We start from the raw sequence: 13,455 nt of genomic DNA, 5'->3' as shown, positions 1-13,455 counted from the left end.
TGGTGAATACCTTGTAAATCTTGAAAATAGAGATAGGGAGCTCTTGCAAATGAGAGTATTGCAGGGGGACTAGGAAGAAGTGTTCCTTCATTCATTTAATAAATATTTATTGAGTGTCTATTATATACTAGATACGGTGCTGGGTGCTGGGGATACAACAGTGAACAAGATGGAATTATGATATTTCTGTAGATTTTTTTCCATTCTTGGAAATAATTGTATTCATTTTTGATGCTTATATATCACTTTGAGATGATGAAAATGTTCACTGACTTTTAAAAATAATGCTAATTCAATTCAGATTCGACTCACAGTTTGGGAACCTGCTGAGGGCTTCTGTGACAGTTTTACATGTGGTTATGCCGTTTGATTTAATAAGAACAGCACCCTATATCTGCTCAGCCTCTCAGAACAGCCTCTGCGAAGGAGGGCAGGAATTCACCATTTGCTAATGAAAAAACACAACTCAGGAAGGTAAAGCGAGTTGTCGAACGTCTCACAATTGGGTAGTGGAAAGGCTGGGACCAGAACCTACCACCCACACAATGATAATATTTTCAAACGTCTCTTTTCTCTAAGGCTGATATATCTGTATTTAGAAGCTCTTAGAAACAGTTTTCAGGATATACAGGATACGTTCTGAGATACGGAAAAGTCTCATTTTTGTCTTACCCAACAATTTGAACTTTACAGCAGGCCTCATTTCCTTTGGCGGCTACCTTGTGTATCTAGGAAGGGCTAATACTAGTCACCTGCGGCTATTTTTCACTTAAACTTTTCTTAAAGATTGGATTTCTTTTATTTTTAGATAAAAGTAGTAACTATCAATGCTTAAACAGATATAGTTGTTTCAAAAGTTAACAACTATCCAGAAGCAAACAAGTTTTTAATCTGAGGGTTTCAACAGACTGCCTCTTTTCCAATCTATTTGTTTAGAGAAGGATGTATAAGTGCATATTTATGCGAGGCAAGTCAGATGTGATACTTTGGAGACTTCGATCAGTTTTCACCCATCAGTGCCTTAGGCTTTTCTACCACCCTTCATACCATCTTCTTCTCTTGTAATACGCTCTTTCTTCTACTCCTCCAAATACTAATTACCCTTCAGCTCAAATCCCATCAACTGCATAAAAACCCTTCTCAATTGCTTCAAATAGGAGGGATATTTTTCTTCTCTGAATTCATGTAGCAAATCATTTGACATTAAATGTTAAGTTTAACTGACATTACTTTTTTGATGTCTCTTTTTTTGTTCTATGTATTTGTCACTTAAGCCTTTTCTTGTAATTCATTTTTCAAGCCTGTCTCCCAACTAGATTGAGGGCTCTGGAGGGGCAGGCACCTCCACGTCTTTTGCATTTTGCAGTCTCTCTAGCAACTGGTATCATGACTTGTACATAATAGAAGCTCAATAAACTCCTGTCTTTCTCTTAGAATTTCCCAAAAGTGAATAAATAAGCTCAAGCGATTTGGATCTTTTAAAAGTTCTAAAAGTCTATCAATCAATAAATATTGATTAGGTGGCTGGCTGTAATGTGCCCAGCATTGGGTCAGACATCATGAAGAAGTAAAAAGAACAAAATTCAATGCATTTTCATAAGGATTTCAAAATCTTGTAGAGGCGGGGGCTGCAAGTGTAGTTCAGTGGTAGAATTCTTGCCTGCCATGCAGGAGACCCAGGTTTGATTCCCGGCGCCTGCACTCCTTCCCCACCCCCGAAAATAAAATAAATCTTATACAGGCAATATTTATGCTTAAGAACCAATAAGAGAAAAAGTAAACAAAACAAAAACAAAACAAAAGAACCAATAAGAGTACAATACAATTGTGTGCATATGTGTCAACTGAAACCGGATGATGGATAAGAAATGAGCTTCCTGATGGCAGGGAACATGTCTTGTTCATCTCTGTCCCCTCAGCACCAGGCATAGGGCAGCGTAGGCCCTTGGAAGGTATTTGCTAAATGAATGTGTCAGTCCCTCCTCTATCCAAAGCCCCATTTCAACTGTTTGTAGTGAACCTCTGGTAGATGCTTCAGACCCCTCTTGGAACCCACTAAATACCTGTCCATCAGGCTCCAGGAGCTATCAGGGTTTGGAATTAGTTTTTGCTGCTCTTTGTTTAAGAGTCAGATTCCTTCACTGTAATATGGGGCAGAGCCTCTCCCCTCTCCTCACACTTGAAGGCCAGGACAGTAACACGGCTACTGTGTGGCCCCATGTATTTTGTAGCTTCATGTATTCTCTTTTTGGGGGGGGTTGGGGGGGTTGCACAGTCCTGGAATTGAACCTGGGTGTCCTGCATGGAAGGCAAACATTCTACCACAAACCGCCCATGTACTCCTCCATGTATTCTCTATGGAGTCACTGAAAGCCTGAATTTCCCCACTCCTCGGGTACTGGAATCTGGTCCCTAGTGCACTGATGGAGCAGTTTTGTACCATGTTCCTATCAGCTCCATTTCCCAGGACTGGCTTCCTTTCATGCCTGAACAATGCTGTTCTGATATCCCAATATTTAAATCCTACATTTCCAAAACTGTGCCTCCATTCTGCTACCCTAGAACTTGACATGTCTTTAGGTCTGGGTGAGACTTTTCACACTCTTATCTGGAGTTGGTTTATAATCGTGGGCCTGTTCTTGGGGTACCACTGTCATTTTATCTATCTTTCCTCAGCTCCCTGTTCCCTTGGCTTCTACCATTGCACGATAAATTATCGGAGTTTAGCTAGGGCCAGAGAACAGAAATTTGAAATGGATGCAGTCATCTCTGGTTTCTGCCTCCCATGTCTACTTCAGGACATATGTGAATGTAAGATGATGTATGTAAAAGTGCTTTGCAAACTATAAAATTCTATACAACTTTATGATAATCATTATTCATATATTTTTTCTGACTACAAATATAGTACATGTTTACTTTTGAAAATGTAATACAGAAAGCATAAAGAACAAAATAGAAATCACTTTCTGTATATTTCCTGTTGCTGTAACAAGCTGCCGCCAATTTACAGGCTTAAAACAACTCAAACTTACTGTCTTACAGATCTGTAGGTCAGAAGTCTGACTGCCAAAATCAAGGTGTCAGCCTCTAGAGGCTTTGGAGCAGAATATGTTTTCTTGCCTTTTCCTATGTCTTGTGACTTCCTTCTTCCATCCTCAAAGACATCAGGGTAAAGCATTTTCAAAACCCTCTGATTCTCCTACTCCTGCCTCTTTCTTATCAGGACCCTCATGATTACAGTGGTCCACCTGAATAATCCAGAAAAAACTTCCCATTTTAAGATCTTTAACTTAATCATATCTCAAGGTCCCTTTTGCCAAGGGGTAACATGTTCACAGGTTTCGGGGCCTAAGGTGTGGACATCTTTGGGGGCCATTATTCTGCCTGCCACACTCTCTATCTATCCAGAATTAATGACTTATTAGATCTTCGTACACATCTTTAGTTTCTTTCGGCTTTCTTCTTTTTATACAACTGTTATCATATTGCATATATTGTTTGTGTAATTTCTGTTTCACTCTTCCATGATTCTGTGAATTGTTTCCTCATGTCTTCAAAAAAACATGACTTTTAATATTTTCATAGTAATCAATTCTCTTATTTAACAGATTTTCTATTATTGGAATTTAAGGCTTTTTGAATTTCTTTGCTATCTTAGTAATACTGTGATTAGCAGATACGTACATAAATTTTTGTGATTACTTCCTGTGATAAATTTTTAAAGTGGATTCTTATTATAATTATTGAATTTTTAATTCACTGATACTGAATATAAATATAAAAATATTATACTGCAATATAAATATGAAAGTGTATTTGAAGTACATAATTTTTTTAACTGGAAAGTTCCTCTGAAGTCAAAGAAGCTAACCTGCTTATTTTATAGATAAAAAAACTGAAGAGCATACAAAGAAAGTGACAAGCTCAAAGTGAGATAGTAATTTAGAACAGAGCTAGATTTGACTATACAAAACTTAAGCGTGATGAAGAGTATTACAAACAAAGTTAAAACATACATGACACTCCAGGACATGGGTGCGGGGACAGGGTACAGATTGCAGGCAAGAGGGACAACCAGAATGGTTGGGGGATTGGTTTCTCTGAGCAAATAAATAAATACATTGAGGATAAACAGACTCCGGTTTCTCATTGCTGAAGAAGGTGTATTTAAGCATGGACAAGGGGAAGTCCAGGAAGACTCTTGGTGAGAACCTAAAGTAGGAAAATTTGACTTTGTCAGAGAGGCCAGGAAGGGCTCCGCTTAGAAAGTGTGGCTTGACTTGAAATATCAGGGATGAGAAGGGAGTTACTAGGTAGAAAGAAGAAGCGAGAACATTGTAGGTGAGGGGTGGGGGGGTAGTAAAGTCCCTGTGGCAGAGGGGTAGCATGAGTAAGAGAGACTGAGAGAGGCCAGTGTGGCTGGAGAAGATAGAAAAAGAGGGGAAGGGGAGGTGAGACAAGGCTGACAGGTAGTTGGGGCCAGCCAAGTGAAGGTGGGAACTTTATCCTAGAAGACCAGGGACAGGACGTCTGTGTTTGAAGAGGAGCCACCCCCTCCCCTCATTGCTGTGTGCGATTCTCCGTATATTAAACCTAAATAAGAACTACAATTGGCCCTGTAGTTCCATCCTCCTTCCAACTCCAGGAAACCACAGATTTAATCCTTCTTTCTCATGACAAATGTTTGGGGAGGGCTGCCCCCACCAGCCTTTTCTCTACTGCTTCCCTGCTACTCAGCTCCCTCCACTAGGGAAGTGTTGTTTCTGTTCTCACCTGACCCCAGAGAGATTGCTGAACACCCTTCAATTTGTCCTTTTCTCTCTTAACGTGCAGGGTTGAGAACAGAATGAAAAAACCATGGAGGGCACAGGAAGGCAAATAGAAAAATGATTACCAAGCAAGCTGAAAACTGCCAAAAACAAAAACTCTCACTTTGAAACCATTAGTTGACTGAAATGGAGTACCATAAAACTGAGAATAATGAATATAAAACAACTAAAGTATATTTAAAATGCTGGAAGGTCAGAGGATATCGAGAGAGGTGGGGGCAGGAAGCTGTTGCTTTCTTTAGATGGAGGTCTGGTCTCCCAACACTAGAAGAGTAGCAACTGAACATTTTAATAATATGAGTCCTGTGATGTAGCAACAAATTTAAACATCATAATTTTGAAAAAGTCAAAGCAAACAAGGTTTAAAATCACTTATCTGGAATATTCTTACATTAGAGCCACACACATGCACATGATGAATCTTACCAACATAATATTGAATAAATAAAAGCAAGCTGTAGAATAATAACAATATACTGGGTGTTAACAAGCTACAAAAAGTTGTGAAACACACAAAATGAAACTATACATTATTTATGACTACATCCATGTGTAGTAAAAGTGTAAAGATACGTGAATTGAAATCTCACATATGAGACATGGGCTACCTCAGCTGGGAAGGAGCACACAGGGCTGGAACTGGTGTTGACACCACTTTATTTCCTAAGCTGGGTAAGGGCACATAATATCCAATATTTTATTGTACCTTTTTTATATTTCTGAAATATTTTCCAATACTTTTTTTTTCAAAGGACCCAGATTTTTATTTGTTTGAGATACAAATGTTCTTTTGGATCCAATACATTTTTAAAAAGAAATATTTGACAACTAAGTTCCTGGTGAATTACTGGTTAGGAACAGAAACAAGGACTCTTTAATTCCTTTCTTGTGATTGATTTTCTGTTTAAGCACAGGTTTCAGATAGGTTAAACCCCTGGGTGACACAGACAGTTTCATGATAAGATACAGGCATAGCACTCATGTCCAGAATTGAGGACCCAATAGACAGAGCTATGTGGGATGCATTTACATCATTTTTATCTTTTTTTTTTGCATGGGCAGGCACCGGGAATTGAACCCGCATCCTTGGCATGGCAGATGAGAACTCAGCCTGCTGAGCCACCATGGCCCACCTGTGTTTATGTCATTTCAACTCCAACTATACCTGAATGAGATGATTCTGGCCCTGTATTTCCAGACATAAAGTCTGGTCTCACATAGGTTGGCATTAACTGAGTAAATGCTGAATTTAAAGAGTTAGCCCATCAGAGAAGCAGTGAATTTAGAAGCTCCCTCATACACCCTGTTGCATGGGCATGGAAGGTATGGAGTCTTTATATATTTTGATATTTCATGTGGCACCATTTAACTTACCTGCTGTTCCATGGTGACTGGATCTATAAAAGTCACCAGGTCTATAGAGAAGTAACCAACCACATCTCTCATTTTGCAGGCATTTCCAATTTGGAGGCACAAGGACTTGAGCACTTGGGGATCCACGGAGGTCTGAGGCACGGTGGTACCAGAGGAGATCAAGGGGCCGTCTGCATGAAACTGGTCCCCGGTTGACAGCAGCCTGATTTCTCCATTGGGCTCTATGAGCATGTCCACCGTCAGGTTGGTGATACTTTCTGCAGGTGGGAATGCTTCGATCACGCCCCCTGGTGGGAAAAGCGTGGAGCAGATGAAAGGATGTGTTCACCAGGATTTTGCCCACTTAGAAGAGGAGGAAAGAGCACAGGTTTTGGCAGATGGGCTCAGCTTCTGGATCTGCCATGCCCAAACTGTGAGCCAGCCACTTTGTGGTATTTTGTTATTGTAGCGCTGGCAAACTAAGGCAAACCCTTTAATTCTCTTGGTAAAGAATTAGTTACGCTAGTTTAAAAGCAAAAACAACTAAGTGCTTCCTAGACAGGGCAACCTCTGGAGTCTGATAGTATCGAGATAAACTAGGACTGGATTTCACAACCTCACTGGGGGGTGATCTCTGCCCACAAATGTAAGCCACAGGCCTTGAACAACATATAAGGGTAAATCCTGAGATCCTCAAATGCAGCTATCTGTCACTTTATTCAAAAGGTGCTTTCCTTAAAAGTCTATGAATTTGGTCTTTGCTGGCCCTAAAGAAAGCTGAGTTTCAGAAAGAAAATGGATTGAACATTTTCAACCCTAATCTATTTGGTTAATTCAAAATGTGATTTTCTTCCCATGAGGCCTACTACTGTGTCCTGTACTTAAATACAGATTTAAGGTAAATAAAGCAAGGTAAATACAACTAAACAAATAACAGTGAAAATCTACCAAAAAAAACAAACAGGAAAACTTAGTGAGTCTTCTGGATTCAGTTATCTTTGGGGGTTTTACATCACCTATGTTTTTAAAGAGAGTACTTATATGGAAATATATTATCCTTTAGGACTTACAAGATTACTTTAGATATTTATTTCAAACTATCTTATTTGTACTGTATTCTCAGCATAATGGTGAGAGCCTTTTTTCACTATTAATCTTTTCCTTTCAAAGAGGTTATTTCTCTTTTTAAAAAATGTATGGCCTTTGACATAATCCTATGGCGATGTGGAAATCAAATCTGTAGCACATTTTGTGGCCACAGCACACTTGAGATCATGGAAATAGAATGAACGAGGCAACAGTGGAAGATGGTGGGAGATGGTGGCTTTAGAGTCAGGAAACCCGGAGGGATGACCCAGCTTATTCAGTGAACACTCATGCAAGGCCTGATGGATTTGCTGGGCTCAGGACCAGCAGAGGCTTTGCAAACTCAGGACTGACCAGAAATCGAAGTTGGAGGCATGCTAAAATTGTAAGATCTAGCTTTGCACTTCCCATTCAGCATGTATTTGTTGTGTGATTTTGCCCTAGTCACTTCCTAGCTCTAAATTTCCTCAATCTGTGAAATTGTGTCAATAAGGCTTGTTTACTGCCTCCCATAAATAAGCATGACATCAACAAGACGCCTGAGAAGAAAGGATAGAGACGAACAGGAGGCAGAGGTGAAGCCTTGGCTGTGGTTATACTGCTCAGGTGAGATAGTGGCAGGGAAACCCTTTCTAATCCACAAAACTTATATGAAAATAAATATTTTAGAGGAAGGCTTTGCAGGCTTAGCTTGTAAGATCTGGAAACTTTCCAACATTTGGACCTGGAGATCTTTGTGGTCTTCCCTCTCATCTTAAAAAATCCCTTATTCTTGGCCAATTTTTGTTGTAGGTACCTTATTTTACATTTTTGCATGGGATTGACTCTCTTAATTTTCTAATGGTACTCATGTACAAATTTGTAGAACGACAGAATTTTAGGATTCAGAGGGCATTGGAAGTCATGTAGCATGACCCCCTCCCAATGAAGAGTCCCTTTTCAACAATACTCTCGTCATCCAATCCATGCTTAAATAATTATTTAATAAGGTTTTCACTACACTCTTCCACTCCCCTCATAACCATGCCAGTGTATTACAACTGACACAGTTATCCTGTCCAATACGCATACACTGAGCTAACATATGTTCCTTGATAAATACACCCACTGACTCTGGCCAAGATTCCTGGAGCAACACTATAGGTAGACTTTATTAGCTCTTACTTAATATTTTGTACCTTGGTTTCTTACTCTATAAAATGAGGGTAATAGCATGGGATGGCTAGAAGGATTAAATAAGTTAATATATGTATCCTTAGAGTAGTGCCTGGTACACATAAGTGCTATCTACTATCATCATCATTGTGTTGTTGCTGCTGTAGCTTTCATCTAAAAGCTCTTTAATTCCCCTTCTATTATTATTATTAGTATTAATTATCACTTAACAGCTCATTTAAACCTGAGAGGCTGCTATCGGATCTTCCCTGTCATTTAAAAAGCCAATTATGTATATATTTGAATGTGGTTAAAGGGGGAAATTTTAGGCTATACATATGTGTTATTAAAATAAAAAGAAAATTTAAAAAATCCATGCAACTGCACAAAACAAACAATGAACTCTAATTTAAAACATGGACTATAGCTAATAGTACAATTATAAAAAGTGTGCTTTGATCAGTTGTAACAAATGTACCACACCAATGCAAGGTGTTAATAATATGGTGGTATAGGAGAATCCTGTATTTTATGTATGATTGTTCTGTAAACCTACAACTTCTCTAATTAAAAAAAACAAAGCCATTTATGCTGTTTCCTGAACTCCTCCTTAGAGGGTTTAGCCCCTTAACCTACTTGTACCTTCCTGGAGGCATATTGAGTGAGTCAGCAGTTTGGAAAAGGTGGAGCCAGTGGACAGGAGTGAATGGAGTGGAAAGATAACTCCTTGTGTTCTTATCCCTCTCTTCTCATTCTTGATAGGAATATCTGCCTAACCTGCAACTTCCTAAAGAGAGAGGGGGTACTGCTTAGGCTTGCTTCTCTGTGGCACTCACACGGGGATCTCTGTGACTGTAAATAAACATTCGTTCACTTCATTTAGTGCCCACTCGTGGATGTTCTAATGTCATTAGAAAACAAGGATGCGAGCATGATGATGACAAGATTGGAGGCTGGTTTGTTTCTAGACTGTGGAGGACCCTTATTTGGAAATTCTACCTTCATAACAGGAAATGAGACCATTTCTCCCTCTTAGAAAATGGAAGAGGAACTAACATCTGTTAAAGACCTATTCTGTATCAGGCTTTATGATAGAGATATTCACATCTATATTTCATTGAATCCTCCCAACAGCCCTGTTGGTATGAGGTCAGTGAGGAAACTGGACCTCCAATGGCTTAAGAACCTTGTTCAAGGTCATGGCTGAGATCCAGACTCAGCTCATCTGATTTCAAAGCCCACGTTTCAGAAGTCTAGGGCACACAAAAAAAAAAGGGGCCCAGAACTTTGAGCTAAGCTTGGTATGCTCAGTTCCTACTTACTTAAGAGGCTGGGTGCAAGATAAATATTTAGGCAACATTTCAAAAGGAAAAAGTCTGCTCATAGGAACACTCTTCTAAACCAACATTAAGAGACGAGAGGTATTTAAATTGGCTCCAGGTTGACCCAAAACTAGAATTCAAGGTTGTGTAGCAACTAATCCTCAACAGAAACTTTATAGTCTTATTTACCTTGACTGAGAAATGTTCGGAGGAATTTCCCCCACGTCGGGAACCGTTTCTCATTGACTGGCTGTGCGTGCTGTGCTAAAATGCCCGCCAGCTCCTGGGAGATCTTCACCAAAGCTGGCTCCTGCAGAAACAAATTAAATAGAACCACAAGCAATTTTACTACAGAAATGAAAACTGCTTGTGGAGTGATTAAAAACCAGGCCTCCAACAGGCAAAAAAAATGTGGTTACTGTTTACCCAGAGTCAGAAAGCCATTTTGAAAAATTTCTCTACTTTTCCAGCCATTTTCAGTGTTCTAATTTCAAAGTGATTTGGCCCCCTCAAAATTTCTAATAGTGCCTGTTGTCTCTGAAAGATAGCCTTCTATCTGGGCATTAAGAAATCCAGGATTCAGATCCATTGCAGTCTCTGACCAGCTGAGCATTCTTGGGCAGTGTGCCACCCTACTCTGGGCCTCAGTTTCCCTTTATGTAAAATGTGGGGTTAACTGTCTTTAAGATCCCTAAGATCCTTCAGATCTGAGCATTTTGTTTGTTTTTCATTTTATGATGCTAACAGGGCTGACCCTGGGAGAAATTATGGAGTTGGCACAGTCTTTCTTTGGCACCTCCATCTCTTTCATCTAGGCCCTCTCTGCCATGATGGTGGAACTCTGCATCCTAGAACCTGGTATCAAAGCCTTACACCGTGGGTGGAAGCTGTAAAGCTGGCATAGCGAGAGTGGGGTGGTGAGGGGAATTGGGTCCTCACTTTGCCTGAAATCCTCCCACCAGGCCACAGACTCATCTGTCCAGATTTAAGTCTGGTTCCACATCATCAGTAAAACAACCCAAAGACTACAGAGTCTTTCTCTCTCTCTTTCTATTTTCTGAATTTTTATCTTGGTAACATATATATACAACATAAAATTCCCCATTAACCACTTTCAAGTGTACAATTCAGTGGTATTAATTACATTCATAATGTGCTACCATCTCCACCATCCATTACCAAAACTTTTCCATCACCCCAAACAGAATCTTTATAAAAATGAAGCATTACTCCCCATTTCTCACCTCTGCCCTACAGAGTCTCTTGTCAAAATAAAAACAGGAAATACTCTTAAGGAATAAGAAGTTTGGCCTTTTGCTATAAAAGGCATTGGATTGTCAGGACAGTTTTTTGTTTTTGTTTTTGTTTTTATGTCACAGGTTATAGTGCTCTTGTACTTAGATAGTCTATAAAAATGTTCAAATAGAAGCCATCTCTTCAGATTTTATTTCTGCCAAAAGTGGGGCAGGGCATTGGAGACCAAACCATGGGCAGTATTCGTATTGAAAATATAGGACACTGCCAAAAAAAAATCTCAGACTTTCTTTGGGTTTCAGGGGATCTTGTGACTCTAAGAGTGAACACTTAGTAATTGGAGGAATTGGAAAAGCAACAGCTTTGGGGGATGGGGCTGGAAGGAATCTGCATAATCATCTGCATACCCATTTATCTCCAATTTCCCTAACATTAAAAAGTGATTCCTCACCCCCATTCCTTGGAACATCTGGTCCATTCTGAGTCCAGCACCCTCTGAAAATCTAATAAAAGGCAACATCTGAGAGTATGCTTTAGGCAGGTTCAAATAATCTCAATAATTTCTGAGATATCCAGAAAATCCTAGCGGGAGAGTCTTATTAGTTAGCTTAGAAAACGCCTGACATATCAAACGAAAATGCCATGAGGTCCTGGCCCACAGGCAGCTCGGGCTGACTTACTGTGGGTGGGAGGAGGTCTGTTAAGGGCATGGAAGAGGCTCCTGTAGAGCGAGCCTAGCTGGGCTGGGGACGTGGAGGCGAGGAAGATGGTCAGGAAAGCAATAGGCCTTTCCCAAACTCCGTATCCTACACAGTGTACTTGCTTTTTCTCATCTTTAGTGTAAATTGCCTGATATCCCCAAAACTCTGCATCAGAATCGTAAAGAAGCCCAAGAAAGGCAGAGCCTCAACCACCTGGGTCCTCTCCTCTTTGTTCCTTCTTTGAGCACTGTCCTCCAAGCCCATCTTTCTTTTTGTCTTAACTTTACTTCTGTTAAAACCTTCCTACTCAATCAAAGAAGACAAGTATAAAGAGAGCCCCAAAACTGGAATGAAGAAGCACAGCCTTAGACATCTCACCTCTCTGGGAAAACCGAGTGTCAGCGGAAGGAAGCCTTACCGATTAGCCTCTCCCAGGAAAGTGGAGGCTGCTTCTTTGTTCTGCCTTCATTGAAGAGCCTTTCGCCTGCCTACTTTTGAAAGATGCTAAACCATCTACTCAGTTACCTGCCACATGGCCATTCACATCAAGACCCTCCAAAGAGAAATCATTCATTCATTTATTCATTTGTTTATCCATGTATTTTAAAATTACAGAATATCAGGTCTTTTAAGTATCTGTCTTAGGGGGAAAGAATGCTTATATCTTTTGGGGGGTGGGGATGGAGAGAAAGCAGTGAAGGAGCCAGTAAAAGCTTTGCTACCAAAATCCTGAAATAGATCTCCATCAACTGAGAATCAAGTCCAAACTCCTCAGCAGGACACATGAGAAGGTTCTTCCTGAGCTGGCCCCTGACTCCTTACGTAGCCTCAGCTTTGTCCTCTCCAGCTCCAGCTTTCTCCTAAACTGCCCTTGAGCAGTCTTCTTCCTCCACTCCCTCCTCTTCCTCCTCTGGTTGACTCCTCATCCTTTATGAGTTAGTTCCAATAACACCCCCTCCAGGAAGCCTTTTGTGCCACCCTGGTCAGGTGTCCTCAGTGCTCTCCAGCTCCCTCAGGGCTCCTTAATGGCATGGACAGTAGCTTTGAGGCCAGTCTCCCTAGTGCCTGGCACAAGGGACACTAAATGTTTGTGGAATGAATCATGATGGTGATTAACACAAGGACTGAACCCTTAACAGTGGAAGTCACAGAATAAGAGAAATGTGAAAACTCTCTACAGGCTCCCTTCCTGCTACCCAGGAATCACTTGGGGGTTTGACCACTGAAGAACCACCAATTCTTCTGGGCTTATTTTATGGTATCCCCTGCCTCTGAGGAGCACTGAGAAGATTAATGAGGTGACATTTATGAAGTCTCACCTCTGATGCAACACGGTATGAGAGGGCAAAGAATTAACTCATAAGGATGCTGCTTGCATGAGGCATCCAGACACTGCCAGGTTTCTGCCACTGCCTCTGCTTGCAAAGCGAACCCTTCTGCCTTGACACTTAGCATTTCTGCCAAGCACAAAGCCACAGTCGAGGGTAAAATTTTCTAGAGAAAAGTGTGCTGCAGGAATCTGGAGGATGAGTCATATCTTCTCATGAGAGACTTGCAGGCTGCACATTCATGAATAGGCAGCAAAGTAACATTCTATATAAGAGCTTGATTTTTAGCACCCTCCCCCCAAACAACAACCACCACCACAGCAACAAAACAACAGTCCTCAACAGTTTCTGCTGGGGACTCAGAACCTGCCTGTGAACTGGTGAGTTAGGTCACAGCTCAGATCTGGGACCCAAGAATTCCATC

General features: G+C 40.6%; 1 protein-coding gene across 14 annotated transcripts in view; it reads right to left on the bottom strand.

Moving 5' to 3' along the window:
* Positions 1 to 13,455, bottom strand: part of IQCH (IQ motif containing H) — a 242,045-nt gene that overhangs the window by 60,306 nt on the left and 168,284 nt on the right. For all 14 annotated transcript variants that reach the window (XM_077128303.1, XM_077128304.1, XM_077128292.1 and 11 more), the window contains 2 exons: positions 9,938 to 10,058; positions 6,207 to 6,493 (listed from right to left, as the gene is read on the bottom strand). In XM_077128303.1, coding sequence (XP_076984418.1) covers positions 6,207 to 6,493; positions 9,938 to 10,058 — 408 coding nt within the window. The remainder of the gene's footprint in view (positions 1 to 6,206; positions 6,494 to 9,937; positions 10,059 to 13,455) is intronic.

The sequence above is a fragment of the Tamandua tetradactyla genome, chromosome 14 (genome assembly GCF_023851605.1).
Source record: "Tamandua tetradactyla isolate mTamTet1 chromosome 14, mTamTet1.pri, whole genome shotgun sequence".
NCBI classification, from domain to species: Eukaryota; Metazoa; Chordata; class Mammalia; order Pilosa; family Myrmecophagidae; genus Tamandua; species Tamandua tetradactyla.
Note: the sequence above shows the minus strand (reverse complement) of the source record. Positions and strands in the feature narration are given on the sequence as shown.